General features: G+C 47.4%; 1 protein-coding gene across 8 annotated transcripts in view; it reads left to right on the top strand.

Annotated features, from left to right (window-relative positions):
• The window catches only part of NBN (nibrin), an 83654-nt gene that overhangs the window by 33102 nt on the left and 26601 nt on the right, over positions 1-23951 (top strand). For all 8 annotated transcript variants that reach the window (XM_078772983.1, XM_078772982.1, XM_078772981.1 and 5 more), the window contains 3 exons: positions 10443-10600; positions 19681-19778; positions 20895-21075. In XM_078772983.1, the coding sequence (XP_078629109.1) occupies positions 10443-10600; positions 19681-19778; positions 20895-21075 (437 nt within the window). The remainder of the gene's footprint in view (positions 1-10442; positions 10601-19680; positions 19779-20894; positions 21076-23951) is intronic.

A 23951-nucleotide genomic window follows, 5' to 3' on the forward strand; every position in this document is an offset into this window, starting at 1 on the left:
TCCCCATTTGCTTTATCAATTCGAGCATTTGTGGCACCAATCTGACCCTCCAACTTTTCCCCCATTTGGACAGCCTGCGTCACGCCCTCCTCTATTTTTGACATTAATTCTTCCCGTTTCAATTCAATTTCCACCCCTATGGCTTTTTCCATCTCCCCCATTTGAGTTTCTACTTTACCCTCAAATTTCCCCAGTCTGTCCGTAATTTGGTTTTGCACTCTCCCTTCTATGCCATCAATTCGTTCCCCCAGCTGCTGTGCCATTTCCCCAATTTTTCCTTCCAATTGTTCATTCCTTTCCTTTATTTCATTCCTCCATTCCTTCCCCTGTGACTCCATTTTATTTTCCATCCCTTCAATTTTATTTTCCAACCCACTTTTCATTTCTCCCATTTGTTCCTCCAATCGATCACTCATTCCCTTCATTCCTTCCCTACATTCCTTCCCCTGGGACTCCATTTTATTTTCCAATCGCTCACTATCGGCCCTCTGAGCATTTATTAAATTTACTATGGTCTGGAGATCTATCGGGGCCGTCCCAGCGGCGGGGAAAGTTCCAACGCTATCCTCCTTATCCCCCATTTCCGGCTCACTCCCGACGCTGACGGAGGCCTCGCTGCGTACTTCCATCTCGTCAATTTCCGACATCCGCTTTCCGGAAGATTGTTTCCCGCGCGCGTATTTATTTTAATAATTCCAGTAACACAATTTAAATTTGACGAAGACGCGATATCGCGCTCCGTATGCCCAATTGATTACTAAATTTCTCCGCCTCGCCTATAACAATTTTGCGTTCGAACGTCGGGCGCAATGTACGCCCGACCGTGTCGATGTCTCCCCGCGGACAAAAAAATTTGTCCGACCGTGTCGATGTCTCGCCGCGGACAAAAAAATTTGTCCGACGGGTTCAAATCCTACACTCCTGACACCACTTGTCGCGTAACCGTGATTAACACCACAGTTACGGATGACCGATTTGCGAGACTTTAACTCCCGAGGCGAACACTCAATGGCGGACTCACGTTCAACACCAACGCGCGAAATGGCGGGACGCAGCGAAGGCTCCGCAGCCTTATCTATTAAAATGAAACACCCAGGAAACTGCGTTCAAATATGTACAGAAAATAATATAAGGATTTATTATTAAAAGTAAAGCCAGTGAAAAAGCACGCGCCGGTAATACTAATAACTAAATCGGGACGTCCCCACACGACTGATATCAAACACAAAACGAGGGAGATTAATACGAAAATAACAAGTCACGTCGTGTACAGTGTACGCGGATTCGGGCTTATCTGGTCTTTGTCGTCTTTGCGGCTGCCGTCCAACACCGCTCCTTTCGGCCCGATCGCACACCTCGCTCCAAGTTCCACGGCCCTCTGCCTCCGCCTCCAAGCGCCACCAGGCCTCGTCGGTCCAACGCAGGGCTGCACGAAGCAACCAAAACCAAGTGCCAACTGCCAACTGCTGAGTGCCGAGTGCCAACTGCCAACTGCAACGAGCTGTGGTCACGAACTGTAGAAAATGGCACGAACCGTCAACTGCCACGAGCTCTCACTTCTCTCAACTGCCACTCCGGTACCGAACTGGGACGCTCTACTCAACTGTTCAACGAACTGGGACGACTCGAGATCAGATCTCAACTCAACTCGCGAACTCAGAGAGACTCAACTGGCGAACTCAGAGAGACTCAACTGGCGAAAATGGCGTCCGACCGTCGCATATATCTCTCCCCGATGACGTCACATTCGCGCACTCCTCAGCCAATCATATGGTCCCAACTCGCCGGTCACGCCCTCTACGGCATGCGACTCCTAACATCTCCCCCGTTACGCGACCCTGCGGTCCTGGCATAACACGTGCCGGCCCGGTTTGTAGGCCTTGGGAGGTGTACACGGTGGCGGCCAATTGTGGTGGTGTTTTTGACCTGGTTTCCTGTCAATTTAATACGGAGTCCTTGTCAGGGAAAGGGGATTATTTAATGTTGCGCTAAGGACCTAACTAATGTTTATGTGGTTTGCAGTGCCATAAAGGACAAAGGTTTGATTACTAGGTGAGACTCACAGGGGCGTTACCATTAATCCCTCACTATTTAACACTCGAATCTCCAGGTAGATTCACACTCATACATCTTACCCCGACAAACGCCTAAACATCAAGAACTTATTACATGTAGAGTCCCTGTCACGACAGCCGTATACCTACCTATTCAGATCTACCTAGCTCTAGATGTTGCATTACCAAATTCATAACAATATGTAATGCAAAGATGAACTGATTGGATTATGGCATCAACAGATCAAAGGTCAGAGGTCATGTCAGCCAAAAATGTGATAACTTGAGAACAGCTGAATGGATTTGAATCAACCTTGTTACAAGGATTATAATGATGTAATAATGTGGGCGGAGGCATATCGGTCGACGTTGTGACGTCTAAGAGTGTCCTTCGAGTCCACATTCCCGGAACTCATCTCCAAGGCAAAAAAAACCCTGCAGGTTGTACAATTATTCTTCACTAGCCGAAACCCGTGGAACATCCACGGATGGGAGGATGTGGTGTATGGATAGAGTGTACCATTATGGATGGCATAGGGGATTTGCTTGTCCGAGTAAAGAGTTAGGAAGAAAGATGAGAATGAAGAGTGCGTATCTGAACAACGATCGCCGACACCAGCACAAATGCATGCTCTGGATTGTCCACTCAGTGGACGGCTTGCTTTCGCCTTCGCCTGTCCAATCAGCGGACGGCTTGCTTTGCCTTCGCCCAGCAGACGCCAATACGATGGCGTCGTAACATGGCGTCGTTTCGGCAGTTAATCGGATGCTTTTGGGCCCCAACGTCGGCTAATTCAGATTTTTCGAGTATGGCTGTATGTGATAAACAAAGAGTGCGGTTCGTAGATCGTAAATCCATTAGTGCCGTGGGCATCGGGTCACTGGGTGCGGCGTAAAAGGGATAACAAAGTCGAGTCCTTACGCTATTATTATATAGATTGGGGCTAATAAGGGATATTTATAGTTACTATGACTTTGCTCAACGGGAACTGAGTACCCTCGTCCGTCTATACAAGAGGAAAGGTGACCCTCTGGAGTGTGGATCGTCGTGAAGCACAGACACGACTTGACCCTTGGGTAGGTTTAATATCATTTAGATCTGTGGTGACATCCTGTAAAATACATTCATGCAATAGACATTAGAATCAGAGTATTACATGGGCAATGTCCGATGTCAATAGGTAAAACAAAACAAGCGCAGCATATAGGGGCGTACATATCATTCAAACTACAGGACTATGTCACAGTAAGTGCCGCTGGAGTGTCCTTGCGCCGCGGTTGTCCCGGGTCTTATAGACGCCCCTTTTAGTGGGATAAGCGAGCACTCCCTGGGTTCACCTTCGGTATAATTTCACTACATTCTCCCCGCCGTTAGAACTATACTGCCGCTCGGCAGGTTGCAAGCAAGCGTCAGCAATAATCGAATGGGGCACGTCAATCCACGTCAGTCGGTCCACCCGTAGCGGTCGGGGTGGCGAACTACCCTGCCAGTTCGTGTTCGGAAACTACCGGGTATGGCGTCCCCAAGCCCGGAGTCCCCCGCGTCGGAATAGCTGCCGGAGGTGGGTGTCGGAGGGGGCGCCCCAGCGCCTTCTGGCAAGGGAGTGGGTGACGACGGAAGTGACGGTAGTAGTTCCATAGGGGAAGCTTCAGTAGAGTCCATAGACTCGTAGATGGGTTCGGTGATATCCCTGTCGGCGTCCCCACAAGGGGCGAGATGGCGTACGGAGACGGTAGACTCACGGCCGTCCGCCGTTAACACTCGAGCATGCTCGGGATTAGCCTGGAGGACCCGCACCTTATCAACAAGGGGGTCGTACTTGCTAGCGCGAACCGCTCGTTTGAGATAGGCGGGCCCCGGCTCAGGGAGCCAGCTGGGTAAAGATTGGATACTACCCGAGCTTCTAGGGTGGTGGAACAGTCTTTCGTGAGGAGTCTGGTTGGTGGCGGTACATAGGAGAGCCCGGATCGAGTTTAGAGCTGCAGGTAGCGACCACGCCCATTTATCGAGGCCTCGGCCGAGGGGCTGGAGGCTTAGCATGACGGCCCTCCATATAATCCCATTAAAGCGTTCGATCTGCCCATTCGCCTGGGACCGGTACGGGGTGGTGTAGCTCGAAGCGACATTATTCTGGAGCAAGTAGCCCCTCACCTCCTGAGACAGGAACACCGCACCCCGATCGGTATGCACGTAGGCCAGATACCCAAACATAGAAAACAAATTCTGCAGGCACCGTATAACCGTGGCAGCCGACATATCCCCGCACGTATAAGCAAAGGGGAATCGCGAATACTCATCAACGATAGTGAGCAGATAACGAGAGTTACTCGACACCAGCAGCGGCCCTTTGAAGTCCATCGCCAAGCGCTCCCACGGTCTAGTAGCCCTAACCAGCGTCCCCATAGGAGGGTTGTAAAAACGCGGTTTGAGCTCCGCACAGATAGTGCAATCACGGCAGATCCGGCGGATGTCCTCAATCGAGTACGGCAGATTACCACTGCACACAAAATGCGCGAAACGCGCCACCCCGGGATGACACATAGTGCCGTGCAAAACGCACAGTCCCTCCAAAGTTACAACCCCCGCGCAAGTGGCCGGCCTCGATAAGGCGTCGGCGACCAGGTTATCCTTCCCCGGGCGGTATTTGATGGTGTAGCAGAAGTCGGCGAGTTCGATACGCCAACGGGTGATTTTCTCATTCTTAATGCGTTGAGCATGTAAGGTGTCGTACATAAATGCAACGCTTTGTTGGTCCGTGACGATTTGGAAACACCGCCCAAGCAGGTACGGCCGCCATCGCCGAATTGATTCGACGATCGCGTACGCTTCCTTTTCGACAGACGAATGCCTCCGCTCGGCGGAGGTGAGAGTCGGCGAAAAGAAAGCCACAGGGCGTCCCCCTTGGGAGAGAGTCGCCGCTATCGCATGATCCGAGGCATCACTTTCCAAGACGAAAGAGGCACTCTCGTCGATCGTCGCTACAGCGGCGCCAGCGATGTCGGCTTTAAGGCCCTCGAAGGCCGCCATGGCGGCCGGGCCCATGGGGAACGTGTCGCAGGCCACGAGGGGGCGGAGCTTCGTGGAGAAATTTTGCACCCACTTTGAATAGTGGGTGAACAGCCCAAGAGCGCGTTTCAGCGAAGCCCGATCGCTAGGCGGAGCCATATCGAGCAAAGGTCGCAGACGCTCCTTATCCGGAGAGACAGAGCCATGGGTCACGGTGTACCGTAAAAGATCTACCGTGCGTAGAGAGTAACGACACTTAGCCGCATTCATGGTTAGGCGATATTTCCGCGCGACCTCGAGGAAGCGCTTCAGATTAGCGTCGTGATGCCCCTGGTCATACCCACAAACTGTAAGATTGTCCAGATAGACAAAGACATCGGTCAAGTTCTCCTTCGCAATGAGGTCATCCATAGCCCTCTGAAAACAAGAGACCCCGTTAGTTACCCCAAAAGGGAGTCGAGTGAACTGGTACAACCGCTGACCCGATTCAAAGGCTGTAAAGACGCGATCAGCCCTAGAGATGGGGACCTGATGATACGCACTACGCAGATCGAGAGTGCTATAAACGGAATACAGGGCCACCTGGCGTACCAGGGCATCCATCCCCGGTAAGGGGTAGGCATCCAGCTGGGTAAATCGATTAATCGTCTGTGAGTAGTCGATTACCATGCGCCGGCGGTGGGCCTCACTTCGCACCACTAAGACTTGGGCCCGCCACGGCGACCTACTGGGTTCTATAATACCGTCCATTAAGAGCTGGGCCGTTTCTTCCGCAATGAATTGCGCGTCTGCGCGAGAGTAGCGCCGCGATTTTACGGCTACAGGGGTACAATCAGTGGTCAGGTTGGGGAACAGCGAGAGAGGCTCCACGTCCATCTGAGCGAGGGCGCACACAGCAAGCGTGTCCGGCCCACCGAAGTCTATTTCCAAACGTCCATGTCGCTTAAGGAAAGCAAGTCCTAACAGAACGTCGGCACATAAAGCAGGTAATACCATGAGATACACGTCTGGGAACGTGCGTCCCTTTATCACAAGTTTCAATCGACATGCCCCTTTTGTGCTCAGCCGAAGTCCTTGGGAGGCCATGAAGATCCGTCGTGTTGTCCCGAGAACCGGCCACCCATGTTGATGCACTAGTCGTTGATCGATAAAACTATCCGTAGACCCCGTGTCGATCAAAGCTTGCGCAAAAACGCCCGCGACCTTGAGCGGAATGATGGCCTGCGCAAGGCCGGCAGACCCGGCAGGTATTGTACCGGCCGGGCGAGAAGATCGCGCCTCGCGAGTGGATCCCACTCCGGCTGCAATCTTCCGGTCGTTCGGGCAGCCCGGGGCATCGTTGGCAGGTTGGGCCTCAGCAGGAGCATATAAATCGTAATACCCACTGTCAGAGGACGTTCCCACGCCGGCTGCAGTTTGCCGGTCGTTCGGGCAGCCCGTGGAGGATCCTCGTGACAAGCGCATAGTTGGCTCATCTGTAGTTTCATATGCCGGAGTGAGTGCGTGTAAGTCGTAAGAGCCGCCGCCAGATGGCGCTCGAGTCACGCGAGAAGGATCACTGCCATCTGCGGTTTCATATGCCAGAGTAAGTGCATGTAATTCGTAAGAGCCGCCGTCAGATGGCGCTCAAGTCACGTGCTGCGTTTGCCGCACATCAAGAGGAGTTTCCAAAGCAGGAGCATGTCGCTTGTTTGAAGCAGGCGTTCGAACGCCAGTCAAGGTCGGTCGCTCCGCGGCCGGTCGCGTTCGCGCCATTTGTTTCGGCGGCCCGGTGTATCTCACCAAGGTCGTGCGTGCAGCCAGGGGCCCGCGAGAAGGAGGTCTGCTCATCAAAGCCGAGTGAGGCGCCCCGTCCGGTGCTCGATCCGTTGGCTCAGCGATAAGCCCATTCAAGGTCGCGCAGGTGCGCGTGCCCCGTGCGGCCTTCCTGCAGACCTTTGCAAAATGGCCCTTGGTGGAGCACAGATGGCATATGGCCTCCCGAGCCGGGCATTCAGATCTAGGGGGCTGCCGATTCCCACAAAAATAACACTTCGCGTACCGGTCAGGCCGTGGCCGGGCAGCGGCAGCAGCAGTTAGGCCGGAAGCGGAGTCCGCTTCAGGAGCACCCAGAGACTCGGCCGTGGTGGTCGGGTCCTCCCCCATATCCTCCGCGGTAACCCTCTCCGGTCGCGCGAGTTGAGAAGTCCCCGCCACGACTCGTGGGTGGTCATAAGCAGTGGATTGTTCACGGGCATCTGTAAAGACGCGTGCCAGCCGTAGTGCCTCCGTAAATGTCAGCTCCGCGGTCTCCAAGAGTCGGAGCCTCAAGACTCCAGAATTAATTCCAGAGACGAAAGAATCTCGGAGAAGGTCATCCTGGACTTGCTCATGGGTCCGTACCTCTTGGACGCAGTCCGCCAATAGGTAACGCAGCTCCTGCGCGTAGCGATCGATCGATTCCGATGGTTGTTGTCGCCGCTGGGAGAGTTGATGCCGGCCGTGCACGGCGCTCCGTTTCTTTATGTATAGTCGCTTTAGCTCAGCCAGAGCCGTAGCGTACGTCTCAAATCGAGCAATGCTCCGGTAAACGCTGTGATGGACCTTCGACTGTAACACGTACAGCTTCACCGTGGCGGTGGGCTCTGTTTCATGAGCGGCGAAGTAATTCTCCAGCGTTTTGAGCCAGTGGGTGAACTCCGATCCCGACCCCTCGGCTTGAGCGTCGGCATCGAGAATCGGTACCATGATCATCTTGTGTTCAGTCATTTCGTTGATCTAAATGATATTAAATGTCGTGAAAATCAAGCACAGACACGACTTGACCCTTGGGTAGGTTTAATATCATTTAGATCTGTGGTGACATCCTGTAAAATACATTCATGCAATAGACATTAGAATCAGAGTATTACATGGGCAATGTCCGATGTCAATAGGTAAAACAAAACAAGCGCAGCATATAGGGGCGTACATACCATTCAAGCTACAGGACTATGTCACAGTAAGTGCCGCTGGAGTGTCCTTGCGCCGTGGTTGTCCCGGGTCTTATAGACGCCCCTTTTAGTGGGATAAGCGAGCACTCCCTGGGTTCACCTTCGGTATAATTTCACTTCACCCTCGTCCCTCTATACAAGGGGAAAGGTGACCCTCTGGAGTGTGGATCGTACCGAGCGATAAAGTTATTGGAGCATGGAATGAAGGTATTGGAAAGGGTGTTGGAGAGGAGGATAAGGAAGAAAGTGAAGATCGACGAAATGCAGTTTGGATTTATGCCAGGAAGAGGAACGACAGACGCGCTTTTCATTGTGAGGCAGTTGCAGGAGAAGTACATGGAGAAGAGGAAGAAGTTGTTTTTTGGGTTTGTTGATCTGGAGAAAGCATTCGATAGGGTTCCACGCAAAGTATTGACATGGGCATTGAGGAAGTTAGGAGTGGAGGAATGGTTGATCAGAGTAGTGATGGCAATGTACAAAAGAGCGCGCACAGCTGTAAGGACGAAGGACGGGAACAGTGGTGAGTTTGAGGTGAAGGTGGGAGTGCATCAGGGGTCCGTACTAAGTCCACTACTATTTGTAGCTGTGATGGAGGGGCTGGCTCAGAACGTAAAGGAGGGTTTACCGTGGGAGTTGTTGTATGCAGATGATCTGGTGTTGATTGCGGAAAGTATGGATGGACTGAAGGAAAAGATGAACAAGTGGAAGGAATGTATGGAGACAAAAGGTCTGAAGGTGAATATCGGAAAGACGAAGGTGATGGCAAGTGGTAAAGCATGTGGTGAGGTGGAAAGAACTGGGAAGTGGCCGTGTGCTGTGTGCAGGAAGGGTGTCGGAGTGAACTTCATTCAATGTACAATGTGCGCTGAGTGGGTTCATCAAAAATGTAGTGGTCTGAGAGGGTCATTAACCAGTGTGGCAGCTACATTCAAATGTAAGGTGTGCACAGAGGGAGCTGCAGATGGAGGAAATGTTGAGTTGGATCTTGGAGACGGCGTGAAGCTGGAAGGTGTGAAAACATTTTGCTACCTCGGAGACATGCTGAATGGAGAAGGTGGATCAGACTCGGCAACGGTTGCTCGAGTGGGATGTGCATGGAAGAAGTTTCGGGAACTGAGTGGCGTGCTGATGAGGAGGGGAGTGTCGCTGAAGCTGAAGGGAAAGGTGTATGCTGCATGTGTGAGAAGTGTTATGATTTATGGGAGCGAGACATGGGTAATGAACGTAGAGCAGCAACGAAGGCTGGAAAGGGTGGAAATGCGAATGGTTCGATGGATGTGCGGAGTATCGTTGAGAGAGAGGAAGACAAATGATGAATTGCGAAAGATGATGGGAATATTGCCTGTGATTGATGCTGTGAAGAGGAACAGGTTGAGATGGTTTGGTCATGTGTTGAGGAAGGATGAAAGTGACTGGTTGAGAAGAGTGATGGAAATTAATGTAGAAGGAAGCAGAGGACAGGGAAGACCGAGAAAGACTTGGCTAAAGATGGTGGAAGAAGAAAGCGGGCAAGGGGGTTAACAAGGAGAGATGCAGAAAATAGGGCAAAATGGAGAAGATTGTCATGGGGACCGCAAGGCTAACCCCCGCTCTAGCAGGGAAAATGGCCTTAAAATGCATGTTGTGTTGTGTTGTATGACTTTGCTCTTTCACATTTTGACCCAATTATTAATTATTTTCTCCATATCATCAAAATGAAGGTTTGTTGAAAACTTGATGACAAAAAAAGCTCCAATGGTTAAAACGTTATGACACACACACACACACACACACACACACACACACACACACACACACACACACACACACACACCATCTCCCATTGAATGGTGGGGAAATTGGGGGGAGGGAGGGAGGATGGCATGAATTTATTTTCATTCTAAACCTATTCCCATATCCCTGCATACCACATACCCCACACAACCCATCTTCATTTTACAGATTAAGTTGCCTATGCATCACCTGGCTGCTGGTTTGTATTATTCCTGGGGATGTGGGTATGCTGTGGTATGCTAACCCCCGCTCTGGCAGGGAAAATGGCCTTAAAATGCATGTTGTTGTGTTGTATGTGGGTATGCTGTTGATATGGTGTTGCTATAAATCAGAGCAGGCATTTAGAATTTGGAAATTATACTGGCACACAATATCCTACTCCTTTTGAAAAGTAACTTGTGATTTTATCATTCACAAGTGAATGCTAATGGAGTGTGGAGCCAGATTAACATCCACTGCCTGCAAAAACACCAGGATGACAGTTTATAGTTGGGCTGAGAATGAAACCCAGAAAACACAGCTCGTCGGCGAGTTACGCCACTTCTGAGCTCTCCTGTCGCCCCATCTTGCAGTCGTGTATAAGAAACAACAAAGAGTGACATGAACAATTTCCTATGTGGTTTGGTTATATTTCAGCACAAGCGATTGGCAGTACCAATACGCCTTGCAGGCGGGACTGCACGTTTAAAGGATCCATCTATTCTTGACGAAGATCTTACCGAAGACATTTGCTTTGTGGAACCCGAAGCACAGGTTGGCATGAAGATCGACGCAACACTCGCAATGCTGAGACGGTGAGAGTGAAGTCTTTGGCTATGCCAGCTCACATCTATCTATAATTCCAGTAATCTCTCTGTGTGTGTGTGTGTGTGTCTGTGTGTCTGTGTGTTTGTTTGTCTGTGACCGCTGTTTCTCGACAACCACGGGTCCGATATACTTGAAACTTGCCAGGTATATTGCTGGGGACCCGAGGATGTGCCTTTTCAAGGTTTCATATTAATCAGAGAAGTAGTTACCGAGCTATGTCCAAAAAACGATTCAACCAATCAGAGAGCAGCGAGCTATCACGTGTGCCGAACGTGGCGAACAGACTCTGCCTCGGACGGCACATTTGAGAGCGTATTCATTTATTTCACGTTGGCAAACTATGTTGGCGCTATGTTGGCGTTAAACGATGTTTTAAAACTAATTAAAACTAATTTGCGATTCATCGTAACTGCGATATGCGACCTTCTGGACAGTCAAATGAGGACGTCACTTCCGGACTTACGGATAGTCATAGTGACGACGTACTGATGCTGAACGTGGCGAGCAGACGCTGTAAGGTACGATCGATTGTAGTACACGTTTATAATAACTCTGCCGATACAGGCCCGATTAACTGCAGCGCCATCCGAGCTGCGGCGTCGGGACGATACATTCATTGTACGGTCACATCACGCACTTACGGGCACGCCCATGGGCCCATGGGCACGCCCATGCATGCATGGGCGAAGACATTTTTTTTTTTTTTTTTGGCAAGGAACGGGCACCCACGTACGGGCACGTCCTAGTAAAAAATAAATTCCTTAACTTGTCATTGTGATTTGGGTCTTCATATTTTTTTACGTTTTCCATGTGAATAAAATACTGTCGTGCGAATCCCTCCGGTTAATACCAGGGACCGCGGAAGACCAGAACGGCTTTAACGGAGGCGACGATCAATACGGATTGTGCTATCAAACACGGGAAGAGAAGAAGGGAAGAGGAAGAAGCGGGAGCACGTAACTGTGGAAGGGGAACGAACTCAAACGGACACAAGATTTGCAGGGAATGGAAAATAATACAAGGGTTTATTTGCAATAAGAATCGGGACAGGGAAACGTGACGATAAATCTAAATCCTACGTTGGGATCCCACACACCTCACTTCAGAAACGAAACGGGGGCAAATGAATTAATAAAAGAACACGTTCGTCGTGGGCTGGTGAATGTGGTGCGTCTTAACTGTCCGTCGTCTTGTCCCCACGCGGCTCCAATCTCCAGCGTGGAGGAACCCTCCGTCCGCCTCGCACGCTTCGCTAGGCCCTAGCCAACGCCCTCTCCGTTCGCACACGAGGTCCCGCCCGTTCACAGCACCGATCCTCCCTCCTGCACCATGCAGATGGTGAACCGATGACCACCAGGACCTCTCAAGACCAAGAAGAAGCGCAAGAGCTTCAAGCACAGAGAGATATCGTGCAGCGCCAAGAGACCAAAGAGGGACGTGCTAGAGCTAGAGCTGGAGCTGGAGCTAGAGCTAGAGCTAGAGCTGAAAATGTCCTGCAGCCCCTTTTATAACCTGTGGCGATGACGTCAGCCTTGGCGCGCAACCAACCAGTGCCTTCCACTGAACCTTCCAGCGCCTTCCCTTCAATCACACGTTCCCTGTGGTGTGGTCACGCGATGTTGCTAGGCCTAGCTGGTGGTGAAGCTGACGGCGGCCACCCGGCGGTGCCCCGATCTGGCTTCTTCCAAAGTCGTTGTAAGGGAAGGGGATTTCATTACTGTGTGCGCTAAAGGGCCTATCTAAGTGTTTATAGGTGTGCGTTGCCATAAGGGACAAAGGTTTGATTACCAGGTGTGACACACAAGGGCTGTTATCTTTAATCCCTACAACTACCTAGCACACGAACATCCTGGTATGTTCACAGGTATACTCCTTAACCGACAAACCGGACTACACACATAACTTATTACAGGGCAGATTCCTTATCGCGACAGATGAAGCATGTTACCTATTCAGATCTACCTGACTCTAGATATTGTTCTACCCTCCCGACATAACAATACTTTCAAAGTTAGCCGAGATGTACTTAAGCCCCTTCGTCTTCAATCATCCTTCTTCAGATTAATTTTTTTTTTTTTGCATGATGTCATTGCTGTTTGAAACTGAACAGGCAAAAATCAATTTAGTATTGTTTCATCCATGGGCTTAACTAACCATTGCTCCAGTGATTTGTACAACCCCTGAGGATGGCCAAACTCGACGAATTCACACTGCGTTTGTACGTGTTCTAATCTCCCTCCCTGCTCGAAAGGCAGGAGGCTTCATTACACTTTATAAGCAACTAGTGGCGTACCTGTGCTACACAAGGGCAGGAGGCCAAAAGCAAACAGACAATGCGGAAACTGCGAATGCAAAACCATGAACCAATAAATTCCACATTCCTGTGACACCTACAGTCGAACGTCAGGCATGGACAGCCGGTTCCTGAATGACTTGGGCAAAAAAAACTTTCTGCAGCTGACCTCGCCAGAAGGTTGTAGACAGCAACTGTTCGGACTTAGGAGCGTTAAAATGGTCCCCGGAACCATCTTACACTCTAGTGTCAGGATTGCTGGTCTTACTTTCTGTCTCACTCAAACTAGAGCTACCGGGCCTAGCTTCAATCTCTCTTTCTTACAAATAAACATCATCGTACACTTTTCTGACTAATTTTCACTCCTCATCTTTACACGCTCTTTTATTTATCTTGATGCAGTCCTTTTATTCAAGGCCTGGCCTTGATGAGGACTATATAGTCCATGACTGGAGCCTTCAACATAAAAAAAAGTTTCATGGTATCTTAACACCTTATCACTATGGAAGCCCCAACCCACCCCCATTCCATGCAGCAGTACATTTTCCCCTTTAGACTTGTGCACATTATTACCCTCGCCAGAGGAGAGGGTATTGCATTTGAGTCCGTTTGTTTGTTTGTCTGTTTGTCTGTTTGTCCTCACAGAATAAATATGATTTTCTCTGCAACCGTTGGTCCGATCGACAGGAAATTTTCAACATAGGTGCAACTCCAGCTGTAGAATGTTTTAATGATAATTATGACATCATAGGTCACGTGGTTCCAACTCCAGATGCTAGGTCATGTGGTTCACGTGGTTCCAACATTCCAACTCCAGATGGAATTAAAGGAAGATGGAAGAGATATATGGAAATACTGTTGAATGCAGAGAATGAATGGGATGGCAACATAGAGAGTAACCCAGTTTTAGGACCGGCAGAGAAGATAACCGAGAAGGAAGTTGAGGAAGCGATAAAAGCAATGAAGAGTAGAAAAGCGGGAGGGCCGACGGGAGTTGTGGGAGATATGTTGAAGGCAGCAGGAAGTTGGGGTGTGAAGAGAATGACAGAGATCTGCAATCTGGTGGTGAGAGAAGGCCACACTCCAGTGGATTTGGAACTGAGTACCCTCGTGCCTCTATACAAGTGGAAAGGTGACCCTCTGGACCGTGGCTCGTATCGAGCGATAAAGTTATTGGAGCATGGAATGAAGGTATTGGAAAGGGTGTTGGAGAGGAGGATAAGGAAGAAAGTGAAGATTGACGAAATGCAGTTTGGATTTATGCCAGGAAGAGGAACGACAGACGCGCTTTTTATTGTGAGGCAGTTGCAGGAGAAGTACATGGAGAAGAGGAAGAAGTTGTTTCTTGGGTTTGTTGATCTGGAGAAAGCATTTGATAGGGTTCCACGTGAAGTAGTGACATGGGCATTGAGGAAGCTAGGAGTGGAGGAATGGTTGATCAGAATAGTGATGGCAATGTACAAAAGAGCACGCACAGCTGTAAGGACGAAGGACGGGAACAGTGGTGAGTTTGAGGTGAAGGTGGGAGTGCATCAGGGGTCGGTACTACGTCCACTACTATTTGTAGCTGTGATGGAGGTGCTGGCTCGGAACGTAAAGGAGGGTTTACTGTGGGAGTTGTTGTATGCAGATGATCTGGTGTTGATTGCAGAAAGTATGGACGGACTGATGGAGAAGATGAACAAGTGGAAGGAATGTATGGAGACAAAAGGTCTGAAGGTGAATATCGGAAAGACGAAGGTGATGGCAAGTGGTAAAGCATGTGGTGAGGTGGAAAGAACTGGGAAGTGGCCGTGTGCTGTGTGCAGGAAGGGTGTCGGAGTGAATTCCATTCAATGTACAATGTGCGCTGAGCCTGGTGTTGGCTTAGCGGTTAGGGTGCCGGCTTGGGATCCTAGGATCCTGGGTTCGAATCCCGAACGATCGCTGAATTAACGCCAGGGGGGTTGACTCAGCCTGTCATCCTTCCGAGGTCGGCAAATTGAGTACCAGCATGCTGGGATGAATGATCACGGTGTGTACCCCGGTTTAGAATAGGTACAGCGTATCCCTGCGCATCGTAAGAGGCGACCAAGGGTTGGCGTCAGGAAGGGCATCCGGCCATAAAAACATTGCCTCAAACAGGGAACCATGATTGTCATGGGGCCCGCAAGGCTAACCCCCGCCCTGGCGGGGAAAATGACCTTAAAACGATCATTCATTTTTTTTTTTTGTATAATGTGCGCTGAGTGGGTTCATCAAAAATGTAGTGGTTTGAGAGGGTCATTAACCAGTGTGGCAGCCACATTCAAGTGTAAGGTGTGCACAGAGGGAGCTGCAGATGGAGGAAATGTTCAGTTGGATCTTGGAGACGGCTTGAAGCTGGAAGGTGTGAAAACATTTTGTTACCTTGGAGACATGCTGAATGTAGAAGGTGGATCAGACTCGGCAACGGTTGCTAGAGTGAGATGTGCATGGAAGAAGTTTCGGGAACTGAGTGGTGTGCTGACGAGGAGGGGAGTGTCGTTGAAGCTGAAGGGAAAGGTGTATGCTGCATGTGTGAGAAGTGTTATGATTTATGGGATGTGATGGATGTGATGTATGCTGTGAAGAGAAACAGTTTCAGACGGTTTGGTCAGGTGTTGAGGAAGGATGAAAGTGACTGGTTGAGAAGAGTGATGGAAATGAATGTAGAAGGAAGTGGAGGACGGGGAAGACCGAGAAAGACTTGGCTAAAGATGGTGGAAGAAGAAATGCGGGCAAGGGGGTTAACAAGGGGGGATGCAGAAAATAGGGCAAAATGGAGAAGATTGTCATGGGGACCGCAAGGCTAACCCCCGCTCTTGCAGGGAAAACGGCCTTAAAATGCCTGTTGTGTTGTTGTATAGGTCATGTGGTTCGGCCGCTATCTTGGAAAAACCGAAAAACTTTGCACCTCTATATCTCCGAAAGCGCTGAATAGAAAAAATTGAGACATGGCTCATTGTAAAGAACTCTCCATGGGGAATACAATATGTTAATGATGATGTCATAGGTGCCTCCATTATGACATCATAATTCGACAAGTACAAAACTTCATCCGATCAAGATGAAATTTCTTGAGCATAATCTAGGAATAAATATTTTTAGAAAAAAGAAAATGACGTAATCGGTCACGTGGTCCGGCCGCCATATTTGTTTTAACACAAAAGCCTTAAAATCCACTGAAAATACATCCAGGTGAGGGTTTGCAATCTCTGATTGCTCTTTTTCTTGTTACATATGCAAATAGAGCAATGCGATTGTGTCGCCAATATGCCTCCACAAAGTCCCACAACGGGTGGATGCCATCGTTCTCTGTCCTAAAAATAAACAAGTTTGATTCAAATCCCCTCAGCTGTTTTCAAGTATCACATTTTCACCAGCCATGACAGGTTTCACATCGATCGGTGAAGCGGTTTCAGAGAAGGGATTTTTTATAGATATCGGCTTTCAAGCAAATATGGCTGCCAAACCACGTGACATATGACCTTTAAAATGTACACTCTACATATATGCTGAATCAGGTTTGGGAATCAGGTTTGTGAAGTTTTGTGCTGATCGGCTAAGGTTCGTTTTTCTGTCCAAGATGGCTACCAAACCAAACCACATGATGTACGATGTTATCATTTTAAAACTGTATGCAACAATGGGGTTAGATGTTATTTGTAAAATTTAGCATCAATCGGGTAAGCGGTTTCAGAGATATAATTATTTAATATTTTCCTTCAATCCAATATGGCTGCAATACCATGTGACCAATGATGTTTTTGTGATCAGCTTTTAATCGCCATACCTAGTCAATGACACACGTAAAGTTTCGAGTCAATCGATTTGGTGGTTTGGGAGAAGATGTTTTTTAAAGGTTTTAGGTTAAATCCAATATGGCTGCCAAACCATGTGACCTATGATGTCATAAATTTAACATTTCAATACAAATGAGTCATAGATCATGTGCATGTAATTTCAAATTTTTAGGATAAGGAATTTGATTAAAACATTTTGGCTGGTATACCACTTCACCTATGATGTCATCATTATCATGCTTTTGTTCCCCATTGGGAGTACTTGACAATGTGCCAAGTTTCAAATTTTTCCATTCAGCAGTTTCCGAGAAATAACTTTTTAATTATTTGCGTTTATTCCAAGATGGCTGCCATACCATGTGACCTAAGACGTCACCATTATGATAAAAACATTTGACATGGGTGTCACTCCTACCCTGAAAGTTTTGTCTCAATCGGTCTTGTGATTGCTGAGAAAAACGAGGTTTAGCCTGTACGGACGGATGGACAACCCGAAAACAATGCCTCCGTCCACCTTTGGGGGGATGGAGGCATAAAAAATCAATTCCCTTACTTTCTTCGTCTTCATATACGTATGCATCTATGGGAAACTTCTTTCCTACTTAGGAACCATGTTATTTCATACGCATGTGGGAGGGAAAGTGGGGAGGGGCGAGGTGGTGGTTGTTGTTTCTTTTGGAAGCAGCCTGTGGCTACTTGTTGCATAATTTCTCTGGAAGCACATTTGTGCCGCTGATGCAGTGCCCCAATTACCAGTGAGATGGTACTCAATTTGCCGACCTCAAAAGGATGACAGGCCGAGTCAACCCCCCCGGCGTTAATTGAACGATCAACCAAGATTCGAGCTCGGGATCCTAGGATCCCAAGCCAGCACCCTAACCGTTAAGCCAACACCACTACATATTAACTTTTTACAGACTTGGCATTTAATATGGAATATATTTTTTGTGGGGGTGAACTTACTTTTCAAGATGACTTAGAACCAAAAGTTCATTGGAATTATGTTGAAATTATTCTAGATTTTGTTAATGTGACCTTTAAAAGAAACAAAAACCACATTTCACATTTCGAAGCAAATAAATTGATCCTTGAAAGTGATGTAAACTGATATCGAACTCGATTCACGGACAGTACTGTGTTAAACTTCTGTGCGTTTTCCAGAAGTATCTCTTTATTTTGCACATTAGCCAATTTTTTTTTCAACAAAAACAAAAGTTAAATTATGACTGGGATTACGGACAGTAAAATTACAGTTCAGTACTTCGTGTAACCCCCACGAGCATTCAGGAGAGCACGTACACGTCGAGGCATGCTGTTCACGAGATTTTCCAAGTTTGGACAGGAATCGCTTGCCATGCAGTGACAATAGCCTTCTGCAATTCACGCGCAGAGGCAGGCTGTTGGTCCAAGTGGTCGATTTGACGCATTAATTCTGCCCACAAGTTCTCTATCGGATTCATATCCGGGGACATGGCAGGCCACTGCATATGCTCGACACCACGGTTACCAAGAAAGTGTTGGATCATGCGAGCACGATGAGGCCGTGCATTCTCATCTTGGAACACAAAGTTTCCTCGAAAGGCTGCACGAGCAAATGGAAGCAATGTTTCTTCCAGAATGGCCCTGTACTTGAACAGGTTCAGGTTTCCATTCAGAACAACCAGGTCAGTTTTGCCCCCTGCATTAAAAGCAGCCCAAACGGTCACCCCACCACCTCCAGCTTGGACTCCTGGCACTATACAATCTTTGTTGTAGGCTTCATGCACTTGTCTGCGCACTCGGACGCGGCCATCTTGACGATAGACCAGAAATCCAGACTCGTCACTGAAGATCACGTGATTCCAGTGTCCTGGCTGCCATTGACGGTGCTCTCTGGCCCACTGCAATCGGCGCTGGCGGTGTTGTCTGGTCAGGCCTGGCTTTCTCAGGGGACGCCTGGCACGATAGCCTGCTTGAACCAGTCGTTGGTCGACTAGCCTTCTGGATACAGGCACATTTGTCAGTTGCTGCCACTCAGCCCTAAGCCGATTAGCTGACTTGGTACGGCCATTGCGGACTAACCGGTGCAGCTGGCGATCATCCCTCCTTGTGGTTCTGCGGGGACATCCTGGCCTCGGTTTTGGAGTCGAGACACCCCTCTGAGCATTTCGTTTCAGGATATTTGACACCTGACCTTGAGTGATGCCATACTGCCGAGCAATAGCACGCTGTTTCATGCCGGAATTTCGTAAAGCCACCACTCCATGACAAACAGCATTGTCGGGTTGACGGACCATCTCCAGAAGAAGCGGCAATAACTTTTGGAGACGTGCAGCAGTTGTTTTCCACTAATACAGAACTCAACAACCCTTATATACCCGACTGTGAAGCCAATCATCAAATGTACCTGTCCGTACATTTTGTCATGCCACCTGTGATATAATCCTGTTGTTGACTTCTTGCTGCGACAGACAATCAGTGACATGGTTCTTTTAACAAATAAATCACCAAAGTGTAAAAGAAACTCACCAGATTGATATACTGAGTTAAGAAAGTAAACCCAAGTCAAGAAAAAAAAAATATTCCATATTAAATGCCAAGTCTGTATTTGCAATATTTTCTTCTCATTTTGTCCAATTTTTTTTAAATATGGATCATGGATTAGCTTGTACATAAATTGCATGGAAAGCAAAGATATTAGAAGACGTCGGTGAGCTTTGCAAATACATAAATGTCGACTTGTGTGGGAGCTCTGCCTCTACATTAATTTATCTGAGATTTAATTATCTTAAAATGGACAGTTCTACACATAATTAGTCATATTATTTTGATTGGATGAACTGCGTTTATGCTTCACTTGCAGATGTTTTCTAACCCACCAAATTATTGGAATTGACTAAATATCAGGTGAACACAGTGTGTACCTGTATTCATGAGAGCTGCAACAACCTTTTCCTTACAGCAGTTTGGGTCAATGTCTTCTACCTTTCAGACTCGCCCTGCGACTCATCCTTGAGGCTGAAATTGGCCTTGCCGTAGTTTTCTGCTCGACCAAATTTTACTGCAATGCACGGGCTCCGGTTCCTCCTGGTGGGTGAACTGAACATTGTACATGTTTCCTTAAATGACGCAATACATGTTTATGGTTGGATTGACTTGGTTATTATATTTCTCTTTCGTTGGCTTCTTCCTATCTGCTACATATTTAGTACAAACACAACTCCATTTAAGCCAAACGACACTTTTGTGTTTGCATCACTTACAGGTTGCTTAACAGATATCGAATCGTGGATGAGCAACTCAAGAAACTAGAACGGCACTCGCTCGTAGAGTGCACAGTCTCGCCTCGCTCACTCATTCTGAACAAAAATACCGTCGTTAACTGAACATGCTACTATTGTGGCCCACTGCTATTATGACCCATATACCCATATCCATGCACCCTATTATGGTGCATAGTTTCTTGGCATGGGTTAAATTTAATTCTTCCCTTGCATCGGGTCACAGATCAGATATATGAAGTTTCAGATTTTTCAGATAAATATTTCAATTCAACCAATTATGGCTGGAATACCACTTCCCTGATGATGTCATCATTAGCACCCTATATACCCGATGGGGATTTGATGACATACTTTCAATTTTTTTCACTGACCGGGTTGAGAGAAAATTATGTCCAATTTTCCCTTTATTCCAATATGGCTGCCACACCATATGACATATGACGTCAGAATTCGCAATAAAATATTCTTCAAGTGCATTCGTTCCTATGTTTAAAGTTTTGCATTGATCGGACAAGCAGTTGCAGAGAATACCATTTTTAAAGCAAAAATATATAGACACGCACACACGCATTGCAATAGTCTTGCATCCCCTTTGGGAGAGAGACTCTAGTCAGCTTATGTTTTCCAGCTCTATAATTATCTTTCTAGCAGAGATTTGATCCGTGTTTTCTATTTCAATTTCAAAATATAAATATAAAACCCGACTTTAAAACTAACCTTTCTTTAGATGTTATCCCTTTATCTTTCTCTTTTAGGTTTATAAATAACCAACTAATTGCAGGTGTCCTAATGTCGTTCACATTTTCAGATATCTGCCGATATTTTGTATTTGCATTGCGTGATTTGTGAGCATTTAAAATCCTACAAAGGCCTAGTGCATTCTCTTGGAGAGCGGCACTTTAACCAGGTGTCTGTGTTGCAGTTCTCCTTGCATCGCTGCCAGCAGGCTGCAGCCTCACACAATCTCTGCTCTGTGAACCAGAAAACGCACGCATCCCTCTTACCCAACTTGGAGACTCGCAGGCTGTTGTGGTGCAGGAGCCAGAGGACACACAAGTTCCTTTTCTCACATATGATACAAAAACCTCGTGTCCCCTTCCTCGGTATGAGCATAATTATTTGAAACTTAATAACTCTACTCTACCATAATAATAAAATACAAATACAAAAAAAAAATTAATAGGAGTGAAAATGTTAGACCAGTGGTAAATGGTCAGCGTACCCCTTAGTCTCATTGTGAGGCGTCACATACCCCTTCTCAATTGTGATTGTCATTTTTAAGTGGTGAAGCCACTTCAATATTTGGCTATGTCCGTCCGTCCGTCTGTCAAAAATGAAGAAGAATCTTTCAAAACACCATGTTTAATTCTAAAGGGTTCTAAAGGGTAATTCTAATGGATTATAAAGGGTAATTCTAAAGGGTTCTAAAGGGTCATTCTAATGGATTATAAAGGGTAATTCTAACGGGTTCTAAAGGGTAATTCTAATGGATTATAAAGGGTAATTCTAAAGGGTAATTCTAATGGATTATAAAGGGTAATTCTAATGGATTATATGCATGAACTATGAAGTTCATGAAGCCTGAGGCCTATAACGCACTGTGTCGTTCGAATACCCGCAACGCCTATGCTTTCGATATTTGATGATCATTTTAACAATCGGTTTGTTTCTGTTTCACACTGAATGAAAAACGTGAAGGTAGAGCATGCAGATTGTGATACATGACAGGTTCGACAATATGTTCAGCTTGAACGGCATAACAATCAAAATGGCGGTGTGTGGAGTCAGCCGTCGTTCCGCCGTAATGACCTCACATCACCCCTGCCATGTGGCCAGATCCTGAGCTCTGATTGGTGTACGTTTGAGGGGACTTACATACATACATACATACATACATACATACACACATACATACATACATACGGACGGACAAAGGCTGTTCTCGGCTCCTTTGCCCGATGGACTACACCGTAAAGATGAGAAAGGTACTTCAACTCAAATTTTCCATGCTTCAAAACTGATTTTTACCATCTTTGAGAATTATGGGGCTTTGGACGTTCACCTGCTCTCAGATTTGGACCTTCGCTTGCTCACGGCTTTGGACGTTTGCCTGCTCACAGCTTTGGACGTTCGCTTGCTCACGGCCTTTGGACGTTTGCCCGCTCTCAGATTTGGACGTTTGCTTGCTCATGGCCTTTGGACGTTTGCCCGCTCTCAGATTTGGTCGTTCGCTTGCTCGTGGCATTGTTACAGATTAACACTACTCACACCTAATCAACACGATTTTTGACCTTTATTTGGTCTCGTTGGATTTCAAACACCTTGCCATTTAGCCTCGTGACTCCTGGACCATACTCCCCCAATCACTCATAATGATGAAGGTAATAATAATAATAATAATATGCAATTTTGCTTTACAAACCTAAGCAATTCCTGGGTCTTGTTTAACCGATACAATGCTAGAATACAAACTATAGACGCATATTTGCTTAGTTTGTTGAAATGTAGTTTTTGGTGGAGGTTGAAAGGTGTGGTGTGGAGGTTGAAAGAGGTGACAGTAAGGGAGGCATTAAAAGAGAGGCTGAGTAGGGTAGAGGATGATGTGGTTGAGCTTGAAAGTAGTTGGATGTCAATGAAAGATAGTCTGTTGGGAGCCGTTGGTAAGGTATGTGGATGGACAAAAGGACCACCGAGGCACTCGGAAACATGGTAGTGGGATGATGAAGTTGGAAAGAGGATTGACGAGAAGAGGAAGAATTTCAAGGAGTGGCAGAAGGCGAAGGGTACGGGAGCAGAAAAAGCAGAGCATGAAAGTTATAAGGCAGCCAAGAAGGCTGCAAAGAAAGAAAGAGGTAGCAAAGGCGCAGGAGGCATGTAGGAAAATGTTCGGAGAATGCTTGGATTCGGAAGAGGGTCAGAGAGCGGTATTCAGGATTGCAAAGCAGATAGCGAAAGAGAGGTGTGATGTGATGGGAGTGAGTTGCTTGAAGGATGAAGTGGGACAAATGGTTGTGGACCCAGATGGAATTAAAGGAAGATGGAAAAGATATATGGAAATGCTGTTGAATACAGAGAATGAATGGGATGGCAACATAGAGAGTAACCCAGTTTTAGGGCCGGCAGAGAAGATAACTGAGAAGGAAGTTGAGGAAGCGATAAAAGCAATACAACAACAACAACATGCATTTTAAAAGGCCATTTTCCCTGCTAGAGCGGGGGTTAGCCTTGGGGTCCTCATGACAATCTTCTCCATTTTGCCCTATTTTCTGCATCTCTCCTTGTTAACCCCCTTGCCCGCATTTCTTCTTCCACCATCTTTAGCCAAGTCTTTCTCGGTCTTCCCTGTCCTCTGCTTCCTTCTACATTCATTTCCATCACTCTTCTCAACCAGTCACTTTCATCCTTCCTCAACACATGGCCAAACCACCTCAACCTGTTCCTCTTCACAGCATCAATCACAGGCTCTATTCCCATAATCTTTTGCAATTCATCATTTGTCTTCCTCTCTCTCAACGATACTCCGCACAGCCGTCGAACCATTCGCATTTCCACCCTTTCCAACCTTCGTTGCTGCTCTACGTTCATTACGCATGTCTCGCTCCCATAAATCATAACACTTCTCACACATGCGGCATACACCTTTCCCTTCAGCTTCAACGACACTCCCCTCATCATCAGCACGCCACTCAGTTCCCAAAACTTCTTCCATGCACATCTCAGTCGAGCAACCGTTGCCGAGTTTGATCCACCTTCTCCATTCAGCATGTCTCCGAGGTAGCAAAATGTTTTCACACCTTCCAGCTTCACGCCGTCTCCAAGATCCAACTCAACATTTCCTCCATCTGCAGCTCCCTCTGTGCACACCTTACATTTGAATGTAGCTGCCACACTGGTTAATGACCCTCTCAGACCACTACATTTTTGATGAACCCACTCAGCGCACATTGTACATTGAATGGAGTTCACTCCGACACCCTTC

The sequence above is a fragment of the Myxine glutinosa genome, chromosome 2 (assembly GCF_964187855.1).
Source record: "Myxine glutinosa chromosome 2, kmMyxGlut1.1, whole genome shotgun sequence".
Lineage (NCBI taxonomy): Eukaryota > Metazoa > Chordata > Myxini > Myxiniformes > Myxinidae > Myxine > Myxine glutinosa.